The sequence below is a fragment of the Chelonoidis abingdonii genome, chromosome 19 (genome assembly GCF_003597395.2).
Source record: "Chelonoidis abingdonii isolate Lonesome George chromosome 19, CheloAbing_2.0, whole genome shotgun sequence".
Taxonomy (NCBI): Eukaryota; Metazoa; Chordata; order Testudines; family Testudinidae; genus Chelonoidis; species Chelonoidis abingdonii.
In genome coordinates, this window is record NC_133787.1 from 11,034,996 (window position 1) to 11,058,493 (window position 23,498).

Sequence of the window (23,498 nt, forward strand, 5' to 3'; positions counted from 1 at the left end):
CTCCAGTAAATCTGGAGTAAAATGAACTTCCTACCTTCAGTGGCTACATCTTCAATTTTCACTTTGTGCTCATGAGCCATGTAGCCCAGTATAGAGAAAATTGCAAATCCTGAGATGAAGCTTGTGACACAGTTGATTGTACTAGTCAGCAAAGCATCCCTAATATGAGAGAGAGAAGAACAACTGAGTGAAAAACAGTTTAGGAAGTAGGTAGTAATTGTGTTGTTATGATAAAATTCTGGATGGAAAAGAGAAACATGCCAATTAAGTAATCATCCTGATGATCAAAAGCTTACACGAGCATATTGTGCTGGGAGATACCCACTGTTATTTCCTATATTGTTTTGAAATTAATCTGTGTTCAAAAATTTTAAAAAACTATATTAAACTGTAAGTTGGTCTTAGCTGGCAGCAATAATGGAACAGGGAAGTAACCAGATGTGAACAAAAGGCTACACGGGGAAATGAATACTAGCAAATACCAATCCATACCTATAAACTCTTGTGAATGTTTTCAGACAACACCAAGTATGCATTTTAGTGAACTTTGATGTCATTTTCAAGGTATTGCATAGAATCTGTTCATCAATCCTTCCAGTTAAGCAGGCATTTCAGATAAGATGCATGGAAAGACCTCATCTGGCTCCCACTAAAATCAATGGCAAAACTCCCATGGACATCAGTGAGATTGGAATCTGACTAACCATCATCATTGTATAATATAAAGAGGTAACCATCAGTTTAGTCATGAATCTGACAAAAATGCTGATAACTTTATTATTAATCTACTATTGTTTTAGATCAATGACAGGAAGCACAAAGGAAAATCCAGATTCAGCCCTGGGGTAAGCAGACAACCCTCCTTTGAATTCAATAGAGTTATGTACATTTATGTCAAAATTAAATCTGGCCACAGTTGTCAACATTAATTTGGAATGCCAGCCCATCCTAATACACATAGTTACAACTGGCCATTTGGTTTTGAAGTTCAAAATGTCACTGAACATTTTTTGTTGACATTCCAAATGTTTACAAAAAGAGGAGATTGCTCCTTCCCACCCTCCATTTTGCACTAGCTCTATTTATTTATTTATTTGTGGTATGTACATTAATGCGAAGAACGTGATCATAATTTGTTAGATATTTCGTGAGTCAGAGGCTGTCAATGTTTCCCCCTTTCCTCCCCATTTTTAAATATCAGTAACGGCAAGATTTTATAAACCTCATTGTCTTTTGCAAAGCTGTCATCTTCATAATGAAACCTGCAAATATATCTCACAGGCTGTTTGCTGTAAACTATTCTGTTCAAATTTCTCTAGCAAATCTGTCCGTCATAGACTCTTTTTTTTTTTTTTTTTAAGTTTAGCCAGCTCTTCAATGTAAACTTATGGTAATATGCTCCCCTAGAGCACTGGAGAAAATTCCACCTCAACGTGATAATTCCCCAGAACTGTGAATATTTGATGTTTAGTGGCATCGGGGAGCCAGCTGCAGCAGGATCGTTCTCCTAGCAACACACTGGGCATACCTGACCCTAGCAGGAGCTGCCCTGCCTCATTGACTGTACTTCCTGACTGAAGGGGATGGCAGAGCTAAGTTACCCCTTGGCCAAGTAGTGGCCAGAGTGCTTGACTCTGCTTCCTGTGCCTTTTCTTTCTCCCACCCAGCCTGTGCCTGCCCATGCCCAGTCTCCTCTTGTGCCCACTTCAGTTCCGGCCCTTCCCCATCCTTGATGTCTTTGGCTCTGACCCCCATCTCAGCTGCCCAACCGTGTCTCCAGCTAGCCCATTGCTCTGGCATTGGTCTTCTGATCCCTGTCTCTGACTCTTGGCTCTGTTCCCATCTACGTCCATGGCTGTCCTTTGACACTGATACTTGACTCCAGTTTGGCTCTGTGCTAAGCCCCAGACCAGGCAACCCCTATGACTCTGACTGATAGGCCCAACTGCCGATGTCCTGGTCATGATCTTGACAAGTGGCATAAAGACAAGTCCTGTGAAACATGTAAGTAATATGATTCATTGGCTTTAGTCATGTCATGAACTCCATTCCACAGAGGATTGTTCAATGCTTTCAGCCTTAAGTATGAAATACTCAGGCTTCATGGGCCCCTGGTTAAAAGGAAACGAACCACAACAGGGTTGTCAAAATAGATGTGTTTTAGAAGTAGATATAATGAGTTCCAGACAGTCTACTGTTGGAGAAGACCTTTACAATTGAGGTTCGGTCTCCAGTGTGTGGACACCACTCACACCATAGTGCTTTTGTTAATGACAGGGTTTGCCTTAGCTAGAATTTCCACCTCTGTCACATTTAATTACCCCACTGCACCCCAGACTTGACCGAATTGCTGTAGAGTAGCGTGTACGTAAGAGGACGGACTAACTCAGACCCATATACTTGTAAAATTATTTGGACTCCTTTAGGACAAATGTTGCTAAGTATCTGTGAAATATTATGGCCAAGGTCATCATTACCATTTCCCTCAATTACAGAACATTCACATGCAAGTAGCTTTTTCCTTTTGCATGATCAGCCCGCACACTTTAGCCCTTTAAACTGACAGATTTGCATGCAAAATATAGAAGCTGGCAAAATGCTGTGTTGCAATGCTTCAGCACTTCAGACTCTCTGGCTCTGATTTGCCACTGTGTTGCCCTAGGTTTACACCTGCGTAACTATTGATTTCAGTGGAGTTCCACTGGCATAAAACAATTTGAGTAATGTGGTGGTGAATCATGCCTTTTATTTGGAAATACAATGCTAATTTAAATTTGTTTTGTTCCACTTCAGTAAAGCATTGCCAGTGCAATAAAGATGTCACTGACATACTCCACAGTATTTTACCAAAGAATGGATTCATTTAAGTGTCAATTGTCTTTGAATGGAAGCTTGTTATAGGATTAAAGATAAAACATAATATTTTAGAAACACTGCAGATCACTCTACAATACAGCAAGAGTGATTCTGGTAAACAACACAAGACAAGTGTAATAAGCTCAGCACAGTTTAATGTAATTTTGGGTATTGCCTGAAGGCATTTTTTTTTAAGATCCAGAGTGTATTTCTTTTTCTGTTTCATGGCAAATTTACTCAGGATACAAAATAAAACAATTATGTAGGAAACGTCTTAAAGCCAGGCTTCCTAGAAATCTGTAACATTAATGTTAACCTAATTGTAGAATGCAATGATTGTCACTTTGGAGAATAGCTATTATTACAAGTGTCATTTTCACTACAGCATTACCCACATTAATGTCATCTAACATGAAACCCACTTGTGAATCTAAAGTTACAGAGGGCTTGGTCCAAAGCTCACTGAAATCAATTGGAGTCTCTCTGTGGACTTGAAAAGGCTTTGGATCAAGCCCTGTGTTCAGAGAATTGAACAAATTTAACAGATCATTTCAGCAAACTAAAATCTGTATGGTCTGTTGTGCTTTTTATAGACTGCTACAGGCGTGTTTGTTAAAGGCAATGTAGGTGCCCATTTTCCTCTTTATGGTAATATATACTACTATATTCCTGCAAAATATTAGATCTTTGTAAACCAGGCTTACCATTCAAGTGTCACAGTGTGTCTGTGCAAGCCCTTTTGGTGAGACCCATGACTAGACTACTGGCTGAGGCAGGGAATAAGGACTCCCTTATACCCCTTCATGGGCTTTGTGCCCACTTTCTCCCCTTCTGGGCAGGCTGGTAGAGATGGGTGGGAAATGGGAAGAGTGTTGGTTCTACCCCATTGCTGCTGAGCTGATGCTCGGTGTGCTGCCTATACCAGCAGCTAGTTACTACCCGTCTAGAGCAGGGGAAGTGTTGTGGTACTGTGAGTGAGAGGTCTGTCTCAAATACACTACTTCTGCAATGGTGTGGCTTATGCACCACTCAGGGCTGTTTCTATAGTCACCAAGCCCTTTGCTTCCTAGCTTTTACTAACAGGTATTTTCAAAAGGAGCTACTGTAGGTAACTGTTAGCGCCCAGCCCAGGGCTATCTAACATGCAGTGATGTTCTCTGATGCTTTCTATTATGGGTATTTTCAGTCACTCCAGTTTATTCCTCTGGCTATATTACAGGAACTCCATTTTTGTTCTCTTTTTGCATTAAAAATATTCTGCATTAAAATCCATATTTTTGAAAAAAATCCTAAATTGGATTTACAAGCAATGCATTATTAAACCTGAAAGACATTTTAGAGTTTACTTGTCACTCTTCATGCTTTTTGCACTTCTCATAGCTAGGGCATTTCAAAGAGACTAGTCAGCCTGGCCCACAAATGCTGACACACACCCAAACACTAGGCAAAGGAAATGCCCCAGAACGTGAGTCCTTTAAAGGCAAACTAGCCAAAATAATGTAGTCCTTGGGGAGTCGCTTTAATTAAAAATTGTACCAAAAAAGTATCCCTTTGATTGGTAAAATCCCTTCAAAATTCAAAGTTTTTCAGCTAGTTCCATTCTATAGGTCTTTTCAATAAGGCAGCATAGTAGACACACACAGAACAATTAAAACATATATTCAAATGATTGACATTAAAGTGTAAAGTGACAGTGTTTGTCTCTTACTATCTGTCTGTACAGTGTCTCCCACAATGGGACCTCCAGCCCTGGTTGGTACCTCTGTGCACAAAAGCCCTGAATCAGCAAAGCACATATGCACATGTTGAATTTGAACTATGTGTTTTGCTGAATCAAGGCCTACTGAAAAAAATCACAGATAGGTAATCCCAAAACATAAAATCCCTTTAGGATTTGACTCTAAAACCCTCATTTCTGTTAAATTTGAACAAAGGAGGAAACATCCTCCTGCTTCTCTGGGGTTGTGGACCAATCAGATTTCATTCAATATTCTCTGTTGTCTCTAGTGCTACTTGTGAAAGACAAATATAATTGCAGTTTACACAGCTGTCTAAGGTCTAGAATTAATCCTGTACTTTTGCATAGGAGAGCCAATAACTTTGCAGGTTCTTACTGCCAAACTTCCAGCAAAGAGGTAATTTGGGTGTGTTTGGTTCAAGTTTTGGGTTGGTTCTCATGTGCAAGTCCAGAATGCCTGTCAATAATAAAATCACAATTAAGTGAATGAAGCACACTGGTGCATATTAGCTTGTAATATTAGCTTGTTCCACTGGCTAAATAAATAATAATAAACAATAGAATATACCTGTTACCTGTATAACATACTATTATATAAAAGAGATACATTTTATTATATTATTAGGTATAGTATCTAGGATAGCATTATATATATATATAAAATCAGAAGTAAAAAAAAATCCAAAGCTAACATGAAAATAGAGTTCTTGAATTGTGAAATATGTATCAAGAAATAAACATATTTCAAACTTCTCAGATACACCTCTACCCCGATATAACGCTGTCCTCGGGAGCCAAAAAAACTTACCGTGTTATAGGTGAAACCGTGTTATATTGAGCTTGCTTTGATCCGCTGGAGCATGCAGTCCCACCCCCCTGGAGCACTGCTTTACCGTGTTATATCCAATTTCGTGTTATATTGGATCGTGTTATATCAAGGTAGAGATGTATTTTATTGGAACAGAGTTTGGTGTCAGAGTTTAAGTAAAGTGAGTCTGAAATCAAAGCTTTTTAAAATCAATTGTCATTATCAAATAGTAATGAGAAATAGACTCTCTTACCTATAACAGTTGTTGTCAAACTTATTATAACTAGCAAATGCAATTAAAACTCCAAACCCAGCTCCTAAAGAGTAAAATATCTGAGTGGCTGCGTCAATCCATACCTGCAGAAAGAGATGGAAATTATTAGATGTGTTTGCTCAGTTTAAAAGAGAAAAGTTGAGTGACATGCCAGAACCGTACAGTTAGAACTAGCTTTGGATATCTATTGAAATAATATCTGATCACTCTCCATGACTACAGAACCATAAATATTTCCCAGCCCATCAAGAACCAAGGCATGGGATACTGTCAAGGACTGGACTATTTCAACAAAGAGGCAAACTCTAAAGCAATAGCAAAACCTAAGTATGTGCAGAGTGGCATTAGAGGAGAGCTGGTTGCTTATTGAACTTCCACAGAGTACAGAAACGATTAATTGATTTTTTTGCTGTGCTGTGGCAATACACTTCCCACTAGTGCTGGGTTAATTTGGATTGCACAGTCAGAAATAAAAATAGTTAACAGGCTAGATGTTACGGAATGTTGTCCTTTCCCATAGAAGAGTTTATTGCATGGGGCTGTAATTACAGTTTATATGATGCTTTCTTCCATCAGAGGTCGGAGTCTGATTGACATGCTGTGAATAGGACTTCTAAGAGAGATTCCTTTTCAATTCTTACTCATTTAAAGGGCCAAGAATTATTTTATGATAGTCATTAAGTCCCACCACTTCATCTATTCAGACTGTATATAGCCTGTGTCCAGAGACAATGCCTGGATTTTAAACTAGGCAGAGGAGTTCAGATGAACTGTTTTATGAAGGTTTTCAAACGTCTCTGCTCTCAAGTGTCACATTGAGAAATGAAAAGCTCACGGCTCAGTCCCAAGAGGTTTTGAAGGTAAGGGGAGCTGAGAGTACATAGCACCTCACAGACTCAGAATGTTTGGGTTTAGCTGAATCTGCCAAATATAGCCGTAGGCTAAAACACCAGTGGGTGTGTGTTGAGCAAAAAAACCTCTAAGATGTATTGCTATCAGCTGCTGGTGCTGCTAACACTCTGCATCCCACTTGTTGGAAAAGTTGTACAAAGTCTAAACGCAAGGATTTTTTAAAAATAAACTATACTTGGGAATGCCATATTGACCCCCCAAGGTCCTTGTATTGCTTTTTGATAGGTCACTGGCTCTTTGCCACTGCGTGTCCTGCCACTGGATTTGTAGCTGCTTACGCCAGTTCTGTATTTTTGGCCCCATTCAAAAGCACTTAAGTCTCACTGGCTGTAAGATGACTTTAGCACATGCTATAGAGGGATGGATTTAAGCATGGTCTTAGAGTTAGACATGTGCTTTTGGGCCTTGCTAAATCTGAACCTTGGATTGAAATAATCCTCTGTGTTAACCCAATTAGCTGCTGTGAGGATCAAGATAAGGAGTAAGAAGCAGTTTACGCAAGTCACTAAAAAGTCAAGGTTCCATGCAAAATATTCCTTATATTAACAAACAGGATGCAACACAGAGACAATGGGGCTGGGTTCGTCTACAATTTACATCAATGTTATTCTACTAATTTCAATAGAGTCAATTCTGACTCATGCAATGATTCAGTTTAACTGTGTCCTTTAGTATTTAAATTTTTATGTACCGTTACCAAAAAGGCTGGGAGGCTGTAGCCAGTCTTGCACTCCAAGCTTCCTTCCTGTTTATATTACTCTAACTTTTGTTCCTACACTTTCTCTTCCATGTATGGACTTTCAATGTTACTGCACAATACAGAGAGGAAGGGGAAATACTAAGAGAATCCCCAGACATGATGTAACTTTCAGGAAACCTTTTATGACGTCCAAAGCAGCAAATACCTCCTTCCTGGACTAGAATTCCTGATGGCTCCGGTTTTATTAAGCACCCACTGCTATTCCTTTTGTGGACCAGAAGTACAGCTGCCATTTACACTGATTTTTAAGTCAATCACTTGCTTTTTGTGCCGTGGAGCCAACAGTATCAAGCTTTGTGCTGCTGGACTTTCAACAAGGAATGCACGCAGGCCCTGTTTCCTTCAGATCCCTTCAAACCAACATTTCTATCTGCATTCTTGATGGGTCTGATCCGGCACAGTGCTGGGGTTGCTGGCAATGGAAGCCTCTCACGAGGTGCTGAACACCTTGCAGCAGTGAGCCTTATAAACTCTTGGCATGAGGGGACCTTATGCCTTTTACATTAGGACTTTTGATCCAGTGGCAGAGCAGATTGTAGAACAGTGCAGTTTATCTGTGACTTTTATTTGCTGCTCTTCTTCATGGGGAAAAAGTATTAATAAGTCCCAGGCTCTTTCAGAAACACACTGAACTGATACTTGGGCAGCTGTCAAATCTCCCAGAGGCCCAATAACAAGGATTAAGCACATAAACACTCAGTAGAGCCAGTAGGGGCCCCAGGCTCCTCAACAGGGGGTTGCAGAAAGAAGGCGGCAACTTGGCTTTCCTCTTCCTTGTAAGTTGTCTTCCATCTTTCATCATCCTGCAAGCATTCTCTCTGTCTGTCTGTCTGTCTCTTTTATATAAGTAATCTGGAAAACCTGGTCTCAACCAAATATCTTTGTGGCTAGCCAAGTAGCAGCTGCGTAAACTTAAATCCCCAAAAAGCAATACACAAATATAGTCTGCAAATGCAGAACACAATTTGAGGACCAGACCCTGAGCTGGCATGAAGTCAGCATAGCTCCATTTACTTCCAGCCGAGCATCTAGCCCTGAATATTTATTGTTTTCCAAACATCACTTAAAATACTAAGGAAAATGAAATCACTCACACTCCTTCCCCTCTATTGTATAATATACAGTAACAGGTGTGTGTCTGTATAGTCCATTTCTCGTATGATGGGCGTGACATTGCTTTGGTGACACATGTGGCTCAAGCTGTACTATTTGGATCTGGATTCAAAGCACCCCAAAGTGGAGTGGGCTCAGATTTGAAGATGTGCTGTGCTATACTGCAACCTACCGTCAATGAGGAGACCTGAACGTTGGCTGCTGCACACAGCAGATAAAATTAACACTTCCCCCCCCTCCACTTCCCCAAAAAAGGAGTGGAGAGGCTGTTTTCATTACAACACATGCAGTAATCCTGGATTTTGGTACTCAGGCTTTGTATTAACTTTGTCTAGTTTTTCTAACTGTGATGGGCCTCTCTTTAAGTGTTTTCATGCCAGTTTGTTTATTCTTCTTGTGTTTTTCCAATTTCCTATTTTGTATCTATTTGAAAAGCACTTAACATTTTCAAGTTGGTCTTACCAAGGGGATGCTATTGTTTAAGCACTGGTTCTTTTTTCTCCACTAAGTAGAAAACAAAAAAACAAAAAACAAAACAAACAAAAAAAGCCCTGGGATAAAATCTGTTTGTGATCACTAAATTACTGCCCTCTGGGGCTTTGGAAAGGCTGGTAATTTCATAATGAATTTGAGTGAGTTGACTTGCACATCTTTTTAATACTATGGGCTGAGAACAGAAGTTATTCTAATATATAGTAGGTTGAATGTTCTCAGGGCACTAAGGACTATATTGACTACAAATTGAATTCATGTGGGCACATTTGCTTAGGCTGGCTTACAATGTAAGGAAAAGCTATAAACACATGTACTTCAAGTTGCTAATTCCTTACTACTGAAAGTCTCAGTCATTATAAAGTACAATAAAATGGCTTGCACTGGAATGGCCCTGACAAGTAAGGTATTCAGTACCAAACCTCAGTTCAGATACTCACCCAAAATTTCAAGTGCCTATTCAAACTGGTTTCAGAGTAGCAGCCGTGTTAGTCTGTATCCGCAAAAAGAACAGGAGTACTTGTGGCATCTCAGAGACTAACAAATTTATTTCAGCATAAGCTTTCGTGGGCTACAGCTCACTTCTTCGGATGCATAGAATGGAACACACAGACAGGAGATATTTGTACAATAGTATAAATATCTCCTGTCTGTGTGTTCCATTCTGTGCATCTGAAGAAGTGAGCTGTAGCTCACGAAAGCTCACGCTGAAATAAATTTGTTAGTCTCTGAGATGCCACAAGTATGCCTATTCTTTATTCAAACTGGGAAACATAATCCAAAATGATTTTTCCCCCATGAAAATTTTCATTTTCAATTAAAAACTATTTTCTAGACATTATTTTTCAATGGAAAAATTTCAATCTGCTCTGCTCATTATCTTCTACTAGCAACTGCTCAACATAAAGGGCCAGAAAATAACCAGATCTTACCAACTATTTCCCCAGCATGCAGAAGCTCTCAACTGGCACAGACCCTTTGTACCACCCCATGGCCAGACAGGAAGCATGTCATCATAGGTAGGGTGTGTGGTCAAAATATGTACAGTTTCTTAGGGACCACTGGAAGCAGGAATAAGCTGAAATAGCCCCTAGACTATTCTACCAGCACCAACACCCAGAATTGTACAGATCCATCCTGATATGGCTCCCTGATGCTCTCCTCACTATCAGAGAGCCAGAAACTCAGCACAGTAGAGAAACTAGAGTAATGTTCATGTGCCAACAAACATAAATACATCCTTTTAGAAACTAACACTAATAATATAACAACAGCTTCCATTTCTATTTACTTGGACAATAGTTAGGAGGTTCTGTGAGTGCTATTATTTCATTATAGGAAGCAAAGATGGAGGAGAGAACTTACCGTAGCTTCTTTTAACCTTCTGAAATCTATGTGAAGGTAAGCATTTATTCCATTGTATGCACCAGGCAATGTGATTCCATGGATTAACAATACAAATAATACAACGTAAGGCAAAGTGGCTGTTACCCACACAACCTGCAGGGAACAGACAGACACCAAATGTTAATCAACCTACTGTTACACAAACAGGAAGTTTTATAAACATACTGGAGAATCTGGCTGTCCCTTTGTTGCATTTGTCTCTTCTGGTCTCTGGAGGATGTCTTGATTGTTTATCGTAAGGGGCGTTGTCCTAGCAAAAAAGAACTGTTAGCTACCAGTCACACAGACTAGGAAAATTCCCACAAGTAAACATAGGTAGTATGTTAAAGTATGAAAAGGGTTAGGCAAGTGAGATTATATGTCAGCAGTGGAATGACTATATAATTAATGGTCATATTAAACTTCTGAGCAAGCTCAGTGTGAATTATTTCCAGAAGTGTAAGTAGACATGAGCAGATATTTGCTGCAAATACCATAAAAATATACAAAACAACCACAGACAGCAAGAATTCTCAGATGTCTTCCACGGCTAGGATTTCTGGAAGCAAACAATACGTTGAGACTGAGTCATTCACCAGACGTTGTCAAGAAATGTTGCATTTATTCTAATCAATTAAGTAAAATATCAACATGAAAATGAGCAAATGCTGGCATTTACTGAAAATATGTGGCATAAATGGTGGTTTAACCCTATTGTAATTGAAAAGCCAAATAAAGAAAGGCTGTGTACTGAAAGAATAAAGAAAGGCTGTGCATTGGACCAGATGATTGAAATTAAACCATGGTATGTGAACATTAGCTGATGAAAACTGTTGAGGTGGTAGCTAATTTATCAAAATCAAAAATATTCTGAGCTTTGGAAGCTAGAAACTCCTTTTCAAACAAGTTAACAGAGTTGTGTCAAGGTCTAATGTCTTAATTTCAAAATATCCAAATGGCGTGTAAGTAAATATCCAGGAGGTTTTATTTCAGCTCTTGAGGTACTTTGAAGAATAATTGCTGAAACCTTTGGAAGTGATAAAGTGTTTAAGTTAGAATGGATGTTTATTTAATAAAAGCAAAGGCTCTTAAAAATACAATGAAAGCTTTAAGAAAGTTTTGCAGAGAACAAGAGGCAATCTTTAACTTTTATCCAACGCCAACAGAAGTCAAAGGAAAGACTCACCCATTGACTTTAATGGGCTTTATATCACGCCACTAATACTGAACTTAAAGTTAAAAAGCTAACAGAATTTTGCAATGCTGGACATCACTGGAGCAAAGATGACATAATTGTTAAGTCAGATAAAACAGGAGCTGTATTTGAAATGTCCACTCCACTTTGTAGAACAGATATACAGAGATCCACAGCTTTGGTCTAAGTGGCATCCTTAGGTACAATGATTTACAACCCCTATTCCCCTCCACCCCCGAAAAAGTCACTTTCTAAAAAGGACAAAGAACAATATTGAGATACAAGAGCAATATTAGCTCTACCTTTCCTGAAGTCCTCACTCCTTTCCACAGACTAAAGAAAAGAATTATTACTACCACCAAGAGGCACAGCGAGAGCTGCCATCGGGGCGAGCCAAGGTCATGGATTCCACCACTTTCATGCAGATGCAGTACACCTCGTCTAGACATAAGAAGGTAAGAGAGACAAAAAAACAAACAAAACCACCATCAGGTCATTGCTTAGTACTTCTCATCCTGTGGGTTGCAAGTAGACATGAAAGCTGAATGACAACATCGGTGGCTTCTCTGCTTGATTTAGCTTTACTAGAGCTGGTCAACATTTTGCATATTTCAATTGACAAAAAAGTTAATATTTTTTTCTATTTTGATTAAACCACAGAAAATAAAATGAATGCGTGGACACCCACACCCGCTTATTCTCCTGCCAGACAGCTGGTTGAAATATTTCAACAATGTCAATTTTCATATGTATGTGTATACAGTATATTCACCAATATTCTCCCCTCATTTTTGACCAGTTCTAGATTTCACTTAGGCCAATGTTAACTAGAAATCTGAGTCATCACAGCATGAGGAAATGGGAAGTTAAATAATATAACTGTTTTGCTTTGCTAGCTCATCATATCCAATAAAGATTTGCCATAATCTTTTGGCTAGGTCTTCAATTTCAGTCTGAGTTGGATGAAAAATGCTTTTAAAAGTATCATGTCGCAGTAGGTAGCTGCTCTGTTTTTATTTCATTGTATGGCAAATAACAAGTAAGGAATGAAAGCATATGGATCAGTCTGTATGTGATGCCCATTCGAGAATCTTCTCTTTTTTAGACATTAAAAGATGAGCTTCAGTTTATATTTTAAGAATGAGTGCTAAGACCTGCAGAAACATTAACAAAATATACAGATAGACTCCTTATGATGCTAAAAAAAATTCTTCAGCCAAATTTAGGGACATAAATAGGTTGGGCTTCTTTAGAATAAACCCACAAAGTCTCACATTTTGAGCAAAGGTTTAAATGAATGGAACCCACCTCAAGTCTTTGATATTCAGAAAAGTTAAACCTGATCCTGCATGCCTTGTTCTCATTGAACATTCATTTTTCCTAAATATTCTTTTGAATTTTTAAACAAATATGCTTCAGTGGTGATTGTTTTCCATGAAAAATCTCACAAATGATCTTACTGGTAGTAACATTTGCCAAAAGAGCAATTTCAAATTTGGGTTTATAAGTAGTTGCATTGGAAGCTTAATTCCAAGAGGTCTGTTCCTTTCATCAGGAAAAAGAATCATAACATGGGGGAGGTTTTTGTTTGTTTGTTTCTTAAACCTCAGCAATTTAATGTTAAGGCAGCTGGGGATCAGCTGGACTAAAGGTGTCCTCCTAACCATTCTCCCTGTAGCAACTGTAGGGATGAGGAAGGTGACTTCACAGCAGCTGTAGGCCGTTTGAGGATTCCCTGACACATGAGATTCTCCAGGGTTGAAGCATCTGGGTGGAGGGCCACTTGGCACTGGGAGAGTAATGCAAAATGACCAGAGTCCATTCCTGGACAGAGACCACTTTCTCCACCAACTGAAGAGCAATCCCATATCTCCTCCAACTTTGTGCAGATGTGCTTTTGAGCCTGTCATTTAATGTGTTCTGGGGTAACATAAGCCCTATAGATCTATTTAAAATATCATCAGCTTGAGTGAACATAAACAGGAATATTTATTTTCAAGTGAGATCTGTCACCACCTGTCTCTCTTCTCAAAGCCTTAATTGATTCACAACTAATCCAGAAACCTGTCAAAACACAGTATTAATGGAATCAACCTATTTATTTGGTGTTTTTTGCCACTAATCTCTTTAAGCAGGTCTACATCTAAAACTACCCAATGGAGGACGGAGTGTGAAACTTGCTGAGAGCGATATTACTCCTGTTTTATAATATATTTCTCTAACTCCATTAGCAAAACAGGGAAACTCTCAGATTAGTGACAGCCAAAGAGAAAGATGACAAAGGAAGGCAAAAGTCAGAAGATGTAGTAAAATAACCAGTGATAGTAATGAAAATCGGTAGACAAAATACTAAGAAAAAGTGATGGAAGATGAAAAACAAAAGAGAGAAAAAATATTACCATATTATTACCGGGGGGTGGGGGAAGAGAAGAGCAATTAGAGAGTAGATAAGGGACTCATTACATTAGGCTGAGCAAGACACAAGAAGAGTTGCTAAATCAGTACGACTTTTAGGCTTTGTAATATTGCAGCCTGACCACAGAACTCAGGGCCAGTGGTATTCAGCTGGAACAGCATGAAAACACGACTGAGGAACCTGCAGATAGGAAAACAAGAATTGCCATAGTGGTGCATCTAGTCCAGTTTCTTGTCAAGGGTGCAGATGCAAAGGGCCTAATTCCTGTAATTTACACTAAAGCTACTTTACATCACTCTGGCAACGTAAAGGGGCCTTAAAGTGGCCAGAAATTACATTTGCACCACCTTTGAGGCCCTTTGCATTCTCAGGGCTATAAACTACTATATAATCAGGCCTGCAGAGTCTTCCTGGCTATCTGCTGAGGTGGGAAGGGCAGGGCTCTGTGGGGTTTCAGGCTGGAGGATATTACTCTCAGGGACTTTGCTGTCTCTCTCAGGGAGATTTTATGTTTGCCCTTTTATTGTTATTTTAGAAGCAGCACATTCGGCTCTTTATGTCTGGAAAGCAGTTCTCCCCATGGGCAGACTCCTCCTACCTGCCCTGCTCCCTTCAGCTTGCTCTTCTTGGACAGAGTTCACTCCCCTACATCCTCCTGGATGGACTCTTGTTTTCGCTCCCTCACCTGAATCCTTGAATTTCCATCCAAGTGAGGCCACTCATCTCAACTGAAACCAGAACACAACTGGCCAGCAGCAGTGAGCTATTTATTACACCCTTCCCTTCTGTTCTGCCTCCATAATACAACCAGGTTCTCTCTGATCGCAGATCCTGGATCCCAAGAAGCCAAGATCCGGTCCTGCATTTACAGTCACAGCTTTCATTAAACTGAAGAGGCAGGGTAGCCTTAGTGATAGAACACTGGACTGGGACTCAAGAGATGTGTTCCATTCCTAACAGGGTAACCTGGAGCAAGTTGCTGCTCCCTATGTGTCACTTTCCCCATCTGTAAAGGGATAGTGATATTAACCCCTTTGTGAAGTGCTTTGCGATCTATGGATAAAAAGTGCAATATTATAATAGTTAGGTATTTTATTAGGTCACCTCTGACTTGGGTCCATCATATCCCCTTTGTGAGCTATTTTGAGACCATGTCCTTTGTGGAACTGTTGAAGTATTGAAGCATAACAAGGAAACCAAACTCAATAGAAAGAAAACTTCATATCCATATGTGAAAATGACTAGATTGTTCATACAAATATTTTTAAGCCATAGTCTGAGAAAAAAACAAAAATGATAGAGTGGTATTGCCCTTTGTATAACCAAATCCTATGGAGAGATTTCTCAGTAGCTTATTTGTGTGACTAACTCTTACTGAGAGATTCACAGTGCTGTACTTTGCAAGTATAAGAGATTAGGGTACAAGCAGATTAATTTGAGTATATTAAAATGGAGGCTATGCTTCCAATCCATGTCCAATGATAATTCCAAGTTCAATTAAAAGGCTTGTTTTGCCACTGTGATACAGTTTATAGACGACACAGAGACTAAGGGAGTGAAGTAGCAGTACTGGGTCAAAAAGGCCCCGCCCTTCAGCAGCTATGGAACATGTTCCAAATGGATGAGCTGCTCAGAGGGGACTCTAACAGTCAAACAGGGAGAGAGTGGAGAATGGCTGAAGGGAGGAAGCCAGTTTGCAGCCCTGGGGACAGAACAATCCACAGGAGAAGGGTCTGGACTGTGGGTAAGACCCCAATTGGGCGAGTAAAGGCCTGAGCCTTTTCCCTCCCCTGATGCCCGCTGAGAGAGAATAAATGAACATGAGGAAGAGAGTTGGGGAATGCTGGACCAGCTGAGCTGCTGACACTGATTGGGAACTCCCTGCTAGAAGGGGAGGGGGCAGCAGACACACACCAAACTGCAGCGAGAGTGGGAGGAAGTAGGAAACAGCCCAAGTGATGCCAGTAAGGTGCACCAGGAAGAGGTGACGGAGACATTCCACATCTCTCCCCTTTGGGTCCTGGTTCAGGTCCTTCTAACTTCACCCCCCTCTTCCATCCAACTGGGAGAACCCTGGAGCACTGGGGAATGACAGGCTACAGCTCGACTGCTGGACCCGCTGACCTCCAGGCAAATTCATCTCCAGACTTTGGGGGTGGAAGGACTGTTGAGCCATGGCCTGCCAGTCTCTGAGTGAAACCAGCTACAGTCATCCTAAATTTTGTAGTTGAAAGAGGTATTGGTTTGCATTTGTGTTGGACCAGTGGCAGGAATTTTACACACACATGCTCATACACAATATACAGAAAGGCAGGTTTCAATGGCAAAGTGTATCTGTCCTCAGAGCAATTTGTTGATGAATTAATATTTTGGCAAAAAAGTCATTTGTTTTGACAAGCTTTTATTAAAAACAGAAGTATGTTTCTGGCCCTTATGTTAGAAAATATAAACTTCTGGATATTAACTGATGCAGTGATGTTTGGAAAACTTTTGACATCTAAATCTGATGAGGACAAGTAGTTTTAGGGTATGTGGGTGATGGTATAGGCACTTATAGATATGTCTCTTGGAGTTGCAAGTGGCCCAGTTCCTCCAAAATTCAGACGTTAAAGACTTATCAAGTTAGCTTCCCCAAATTTGTGGCACTTAAAATTAGAAGCTGCTTTTTAAAATTTGGGCTTAATTTACTTTCCCAGGTCACAGAGCAATAAGGCCAATAGAAACACCTAACAGAGAGACAGATGGGAATAAACCAAGAGTCCTAGTCCCTACTCTGATCTAGATTAATTTCTTTATCACTTCAATTTTTAAGTTCAGACAATCATCCTGGTTAGAAGATGTTAGAGGGACTTACAGTATATAGTGTATGCCAGTGGTTATCAATCTATTTACCATTGTGGGCTGCATATGCAGCTCTCTGTATTTTATGTGGACCGCAGCCACACTATATATATATACACTACTTGTATGGTCCTCAGGATGTCACATGGGCTACACATGTGTGCTGATTGGGCCACAAGCGGCCCATGGCTGCAGGTTGAGAATGACTGCCGTATATAAACTACAAAAACTAAAATTACTGCTCCCTGCTAATGACATTTATAATGCAATTTGCAATGTGTTCACTGTGCTCATTCCTGCAACTGGAAGAGTCACCTGGGTGTGTCCATCAGGTTGTGGTCATAATTTTAAATAATTATTGGTGCTGGTTTCCTTAAATGTGTAATGTACAATGTATACTAGGAAGTACCTATGCAGAGACAGGTAATTTATCAATGGCCCTGGCTGGTATATTATCAACTGCTGGTTGATCTAAATGAAATGGTATTAGGTTCTGATGAATGTTAATCCTGAGCTGATAAATGGCTGCTTTGGGATTTAACTTTTCACAGAGAGAGAATATTAATCCCAAACCACGGAAGTCTTTGCTCTACTTAATGTTGCCATTTAAATTATTAATACTGGCCTCCCTTGTCATGTGTACAATGCTTAGGCACATTAAAATACGCTGCACTTTGAAGCAGCTGCTTGTTAAATCTGATTTTTGCACCAACTCTCTTGTGGTTTGCCAATAAAAATAGAACACTCTGGTTTAACCCATTGGCTGCTCTAATGAATAGCAGATGCACAAAGAGAGGCAAGTTAGCCCATGTCCAAGTTCTTTAGAAGTAAGAAGCAAAACAGCAAGGGCACATCAGGAAAATTCATGTGCTCCCAAGTATGTATCATTTGTTGTTGCCAATGGAGTATTCCTTGACTAAGAGTTTTGTAAACTCTTACCATGCAGGTCAGTTAACCAAAGTCCCAATCCTGCAATGAGCTCGCCACAGGTAAATCAACGCTTGCATGGAGACACTCTGATTTCAGTGAGGCTGAATGCAAGTACAGGGGTTTGCCAGTATGGAGCTCATTGCAGGAGCAGGGCCCAATGTTCTTGACTGCTGCATAAGGACAAGAACACACACATTCTCATATATATGGCTAAAGTTTGCTCTAATACTAAGCTGGGGAAAGTCCGCATACAGAGGCTCTGGCTCAGGTTGTCAAGATTTCAAATCTAGGGAAATTCAACAGGAGCTCTAGAGCTGACTTCAGCTGTTGTAATCCTCTACAGGGCAGTTGCTCAGAGAGCCAGATACTCTTATCAAACCATACAGGGCTTTATTCGTGAAAAGTAACACTTTGAATTGCTCCCAGACGTTAATGGAAAATGAGTGTATTGCATGCAGGACAGGTGTAATCTATTGACTTTTTGCAATATAGCATTGCTTGGAGCCCCACTAGCAACTTAAACTAGCATAGATGTTACTAAGTCCCCTAGTTTCAGGTTTTGCCATAAAATCTACATTCAGATCATGTTTGCTAAGGCTTATGAACCCTTCAAACAGAGCTAGCCAGTATGACAGTGTCCTAAGAATATGGAAGCACATGTAAATGACTTCGTTTGCTTTGTACTCACATTTCATTTGTGTTCCCCTTTCTATGAGTAGGCAGCAAACAAATTTTACTGATGTGAATTCTTGTGGAAAACAAATATCCCAGCTGTGCATGAGAGTATTTGTGGGAAAGCGATTTTAAATCTGCATGCAACTATTTGTACCAGAAAGGCTTGCACACTCATCCAACCAGAGAAAAGAATCAATAGCGTGTGACTTTGACTTATTTGACTTCTCAAAATGTCTAACATGTTAAAATAGCAAATATACAATACTCACAGAGAACTGTTCACCGTCAGTTCATGGGCTTATAAACAATTTGCTAAACTATTTCTTGAATGCTTCTGAATAGCTAATAAACCTGAGGTAACTTGATTATGGCTCTTCTGATGGCAGAAGATGGCAAGATTCACTGGATACATTATTCAGTATGGGGCCTGATCCAAAACCCACTGAAGTCAATTGGAGTCTTTTCATTACCTTCAATCGATTTGGAACAGGTCCATGGGCAGGCACACAAAGTTAGAACCAAGCTCAGTGTTTGCATGAGTCCCTCTGAAGAGAAACTCCCCAGTGTTAACCAGCCCTAACCTTTGTCAGAAACATCTGGAAATCTCTCCTTTTCAATGACCATTTCAAAGAGGTGATTAAATTAGGGATCCAGAAAAATTACAGACTTTTCTATTTTCTAACCAAACCCTCAGATTTGTATTTTGGATCTGGCTGCAGCAGGAGATCAAGGAAAAACTCTTTAAGAGGTTCAAACATGAACAATGATGTACACACTTATGAACTAGATCTTGTTACCTGCTAAACTGGAATATAACTGAAAGTTGCTGACAGCTCCTGCCCTTTTTCAGCCTAGCATCATCTAGGATTTTTCTCCTTATGGAACATAATCAACAGAATATCAGACTGTCTCTTTCCATTCATTGTTGGCACTGCTTAAAGAGGTGCCTGGACTCAAGCAATTTTTTTATTTCATAACTGATGCGCCAAGCCCAGAGGTTCTGGGAAATCAGCCGTGGCACAAATTAAGCTCTTGATTTTGGCTTCTGATGTCATTTTATTTATGACCAGAATTGCTGACACTTGCTCTTGAAACAATTTTAAATGAGATACCTAATTCTGTTCTATTATATTGAATGGAAGGCTAACAGGATTGTGTTAGTCAACATTCAACAGAGCAAGCCAACAATTTTAAACAATGTATGCTGAAGTAGAAGAACTCACTGGCAAGAAATTGAGGGTAAGAATTCAGCAGGATTAAAAAAAAAAAAAGAGTTAGACATTTTGTGTGTGTGTGTGTCATATGTATACACATGACACACACATACACACACATCTGCTGTTACTTAAGAGGATACAAAAATTAAGGGATAAACCCTCATACTTAAGGGATTACATACATTACTGATTTATGATGATTAGGAAAAAATTCTCTCCTATAGAGAGTTTATGCCATAACTGTCTACACTGGGGTTTGCTGCACCTTCCTCTGAAGCATCTAGTACTGGCCTCTGGCAAGAGGCAGGATACTGGACTATGTGGCCCACTAATCTGATCTGTTATGGCATTTCCTGTTAGGAATTACAGTCCAACCCACTAACCATGCAGTTGGCCAACTAAAGTTAAGTCACTTCCATTTTGATTTCTGATTACATTCTCAGATGTGGAGTTAATGTGCTGCAGAAAACTGTTACTTCATGCATCATACATCTACGTTCATAAGTATAATAGATGTGGACTGTGTTGATTCACGCTTGTTTGAACTTCCATGTGCTTGCTAACCTAGCCATTTTATAATTAATTACTGATATCTGGGCAGCCTTGTATACATTCAGTGAATTTGCTCCCCTGAATGGGGCATGAAAATTTGCTTGTAAAACATGTTTTTTTTAATTACACAGGAGAAAAGGATTAAAGGCCTGAGAAAATAGCTGTAGCTCAATGCATTGCTGACAGTTTGGTAACAAAACCTTCCAAGGAGCAAGAAGGGAGAGAACAAAGATACAGTATGTCTATATTCAGATAAAATGTTTGAATAAGTAAGATAGGTTTGGGAACAATTTTTTTTTCACTGAGGCACTTCCTTAAGTGGTAACATTTTTATGACTTATTTTAACAAAGTTAAAGCGGATGAAAGGCAGTTTGCATTCTCCAGGGTGAATTCCAAACCACAGGATAAGAAAATAATTAAAGTGATACATGTCTCTAAAGTAATGTGGGGCTGACATTTTATTCCTAGCTGGATTTCTCTTACGACTTATTATTCCTAGCAGCAGAGCATAAGCTGTGAACCCTACCACTCTACTATTGGCATGTGATAGGAAGAATAAAAGAAGCAGATTACATAACATTTATCTTGCCTGATTTTAAATGTACAAATAAGTTTATGATTTATTTTGACCATCTCTAATGAGGTACTACAGAAGGCCCGTTCCCGTAGTCCATGCTCAGGCAAAGTTCCCATTGACGTCAATGGGAATTTTGCCTGTTGGGAGACTGGAGGATTGGAACCAGAATTTGTCTAATGAAACATGGTATTAAGCAGACATAAATGGAGAGTTCAACCAAAATTATCCACTAACTTGTATTGCCGAGAAATGAATCTTGTGTTTCTGTGCAAACCAATTAACTGTGTGAGCTTCCCCCCACTTAACTAGATTCTCAGAAGATGCATATCAGTTCCATTTAAGTCAGTGGTGCTTCACGGCTCTGGAACTTACCCCAGTTAAAATAGGACCTCCCCTCTTCCCCCAGAGCCATTCTACAATCTCAGGGGTGCTGGAGTACAGCTCTCTGACCTCAGCCCCTGGAATGCCCCATTGCTGTGAGGAGCCAAGAGCAGAAGGTATACAGACAGCTCTGTCAATCATATGACTGCAGGGGTTCCCCTACTCCAGATCTCCAGCAGTTATTTCAGCCAGCTTTGTTGCTAAGCATACATGCAACACAAGCATGTGGGGGCAAAATTAGAAAGGCCAAGGAAAGATTAAACTAATTAGAGACAAAGGGTAAGAAGAAAACATTCTACAAATACATTAGAAGCAAGAGGAAGACTAAGGCCACGGTCGGACCATTACTCAAAGGGGGGAAAGACAACAACAGAAAATGTTGAAATGGTGGAAATGCTAATTGCCCTTTTTTGTCTGTTTATATAAAAAAATGTAGTAGCAATTGGGGTCTGATACAGTGAATGCCAGTGAAAATGAGGTGGGATCTGAGGCTAAAATAGGAAAAGAACAAATAAAAAATTACTTAGACAAGTTAGATGTCTTCAAGTCATCAGGGCTTGATAAAATGCATCCTAGAATACTCAACAAGCTGACTGGGGAGATATTTGAGCCATTAGCAATTATCTTCGAACATTCCTGGAAGACAAGAGAGATTCCAGAGGACATGAAGAGGGCAAATATAGTGCCAATCTATAAAAAGGGGGATGAGGACAACCCAGGGAATTACACACCAGTTAGCGTAACTTCAGTACCCAAAAAGATAATGGAGCTAACAATCAAGCAATCCGTTTGCAAACAAACACCTAGAAAATAAGTCAACATGGATTTGTCAAGAACAAATCATGTCAAACCAACCTAATAGCTTTCTTCATCAAGGTAACAAGCCTTGTGGGTGGGGGAAATGGTAGATGTGGTATATCTGGACTTTAGTAAGGCTTTTGATACCATCTTGCATGGCCTCCTCATCAACAAACTAGGGAAATATAACCCTAAATGGGTGCATAACTGCTTGGAAAACCGTTCCCAGAGAGTAGTTGTCAGTGGTTCACAGTCAAGCTGGAAGGGCATATTGAGTGGGGTCCTGCAGGGATCAGTTCTGGGTCCAGTTCTCAAACTGGGGGTCGGGACCCCTCAGGGGGTTGTGAAATTATTACATGGGGGGTGATAGTGGTCAACATCCACCCCAAACCCTGCTTTGTCTCCAGCATTTATAATGGTGTTAAATATTTTAAAAAGTGATTTTAATGTATGGGGTGGGGAGTGTCATACTCAGAGACTTGCTGTGTGAAAGGGGTCACCAATAAAAAAGTTTGAGAGCCACTGATTTAGATAATGGCATAGAGAGAGTACACTTATAAAGCTGATAGGGGTTCCAAGTGCTTTGGAGGGTAGAATTAAAATTCAAAATGATCTGGACAAACTGGAGAAGTGGCCTGAAGTAAATAGAATTAAATTCAATAAGGACAAATGCAAAATATTCTACTTACAAAGGAACAATCTACTGCACACATAAAAAATGGGAAATGACTTCCAGGAAGGAGTACTGCAGAAGGGATCTGGGTCATGCTGGATCACAAGCTAAATATGAGAACACTGTTGCAAAAAAGGCAAACATCTTTCTGGGATGTATTAGCAGGAGTGTTGTAAGCAAGACATAAGAAGTAATTCTTCTGCTCTATTCTGCACTGAAAAGGCTGCAACTGGAATATTGTGTCCAGTTCTAGGTGCACATTTCAGGAAGGATGTGGACAAATTGAGAAAGTCCAGAGAAGAACAAACATTATTAAACGTCTGGAAAATAGGACTTATGAGGAAAGATTGAAGAATTGGGTTTGTTTAGTATGGAGAAGCAAAGACAGAGGGGACATGATAACAGTTTTCAAGTACAAATAAAGGTTGTTACAAGAAGGAGGGAGAAAATTGTTCTTAACCTCTGAGGATAGGACAAGAAGCAATAGGCTTAATTGCAGCAAGGAGGTTTAGGTTGGACATAGTAAAAAAAATTCCTAGTTGTCAGGATAGATAAGCACTGGAATAAATTGCTTAGGGAGTTTGTGGAATCTCCATCACTGGAGGTTTTTAAGAACAGTTAGACAAACACCTGTCAGGCATGGTTTAGTTACTACTTATTCTAGCATGAGTGTGGGAACTGGGCTGGATGATCTACTGAGGTCCCTTCCAGTTCTATGCTCTATGATTCTAAGCAGCAGTCAGGGGTGGCTCCAGGCCCCAGCACGCCAAGCGCGTGCTTGGGGGGCATGCCGCAGGGGTGCTCTGCCAGTCGCCAAGAGGGCGGCATGCCTGCGGAGGGTCCGCTGGTCTGTGCTCTGGTGGACCTCCCGCAGGCATGCCTGCAGAGGGTCTGCTGATGCAC

General features: G+C 40.0%; 1 protein-coding gene across 1 annotated transcript in view; it reads right to left on the minus strand.

Moving 5' to 3' along the window:
* The window catches only part of SLC6A2 (solute carrier family 6 member 2), a 110,387-nt gene that overhangs the window by 47,534 nt on the left and 39,355 nt on the right, over positions 1-23,498 (minus strand). Inside the window, exons 5-8 of the mRNA XM_032773512.2 lie at positions 11,837-11,975; positions 10,319-10,453; positions 5,656-5,759; positions 35-159 (exon numbers count right to left, since the gene is read on the minus strand). Coding sequence (XP_032629403.1) covers positions 35-159; positions 5,656-5,759; positions 10,319-10,453; positions 11,837-11,975 — 503 coding nt within the window. The remainder of the gene's footprint in view (positions 1-34; positions 160-5,655; positions 5,760-10,318; positions 10,454-11,836; positions 11,976-23,498) is intronic.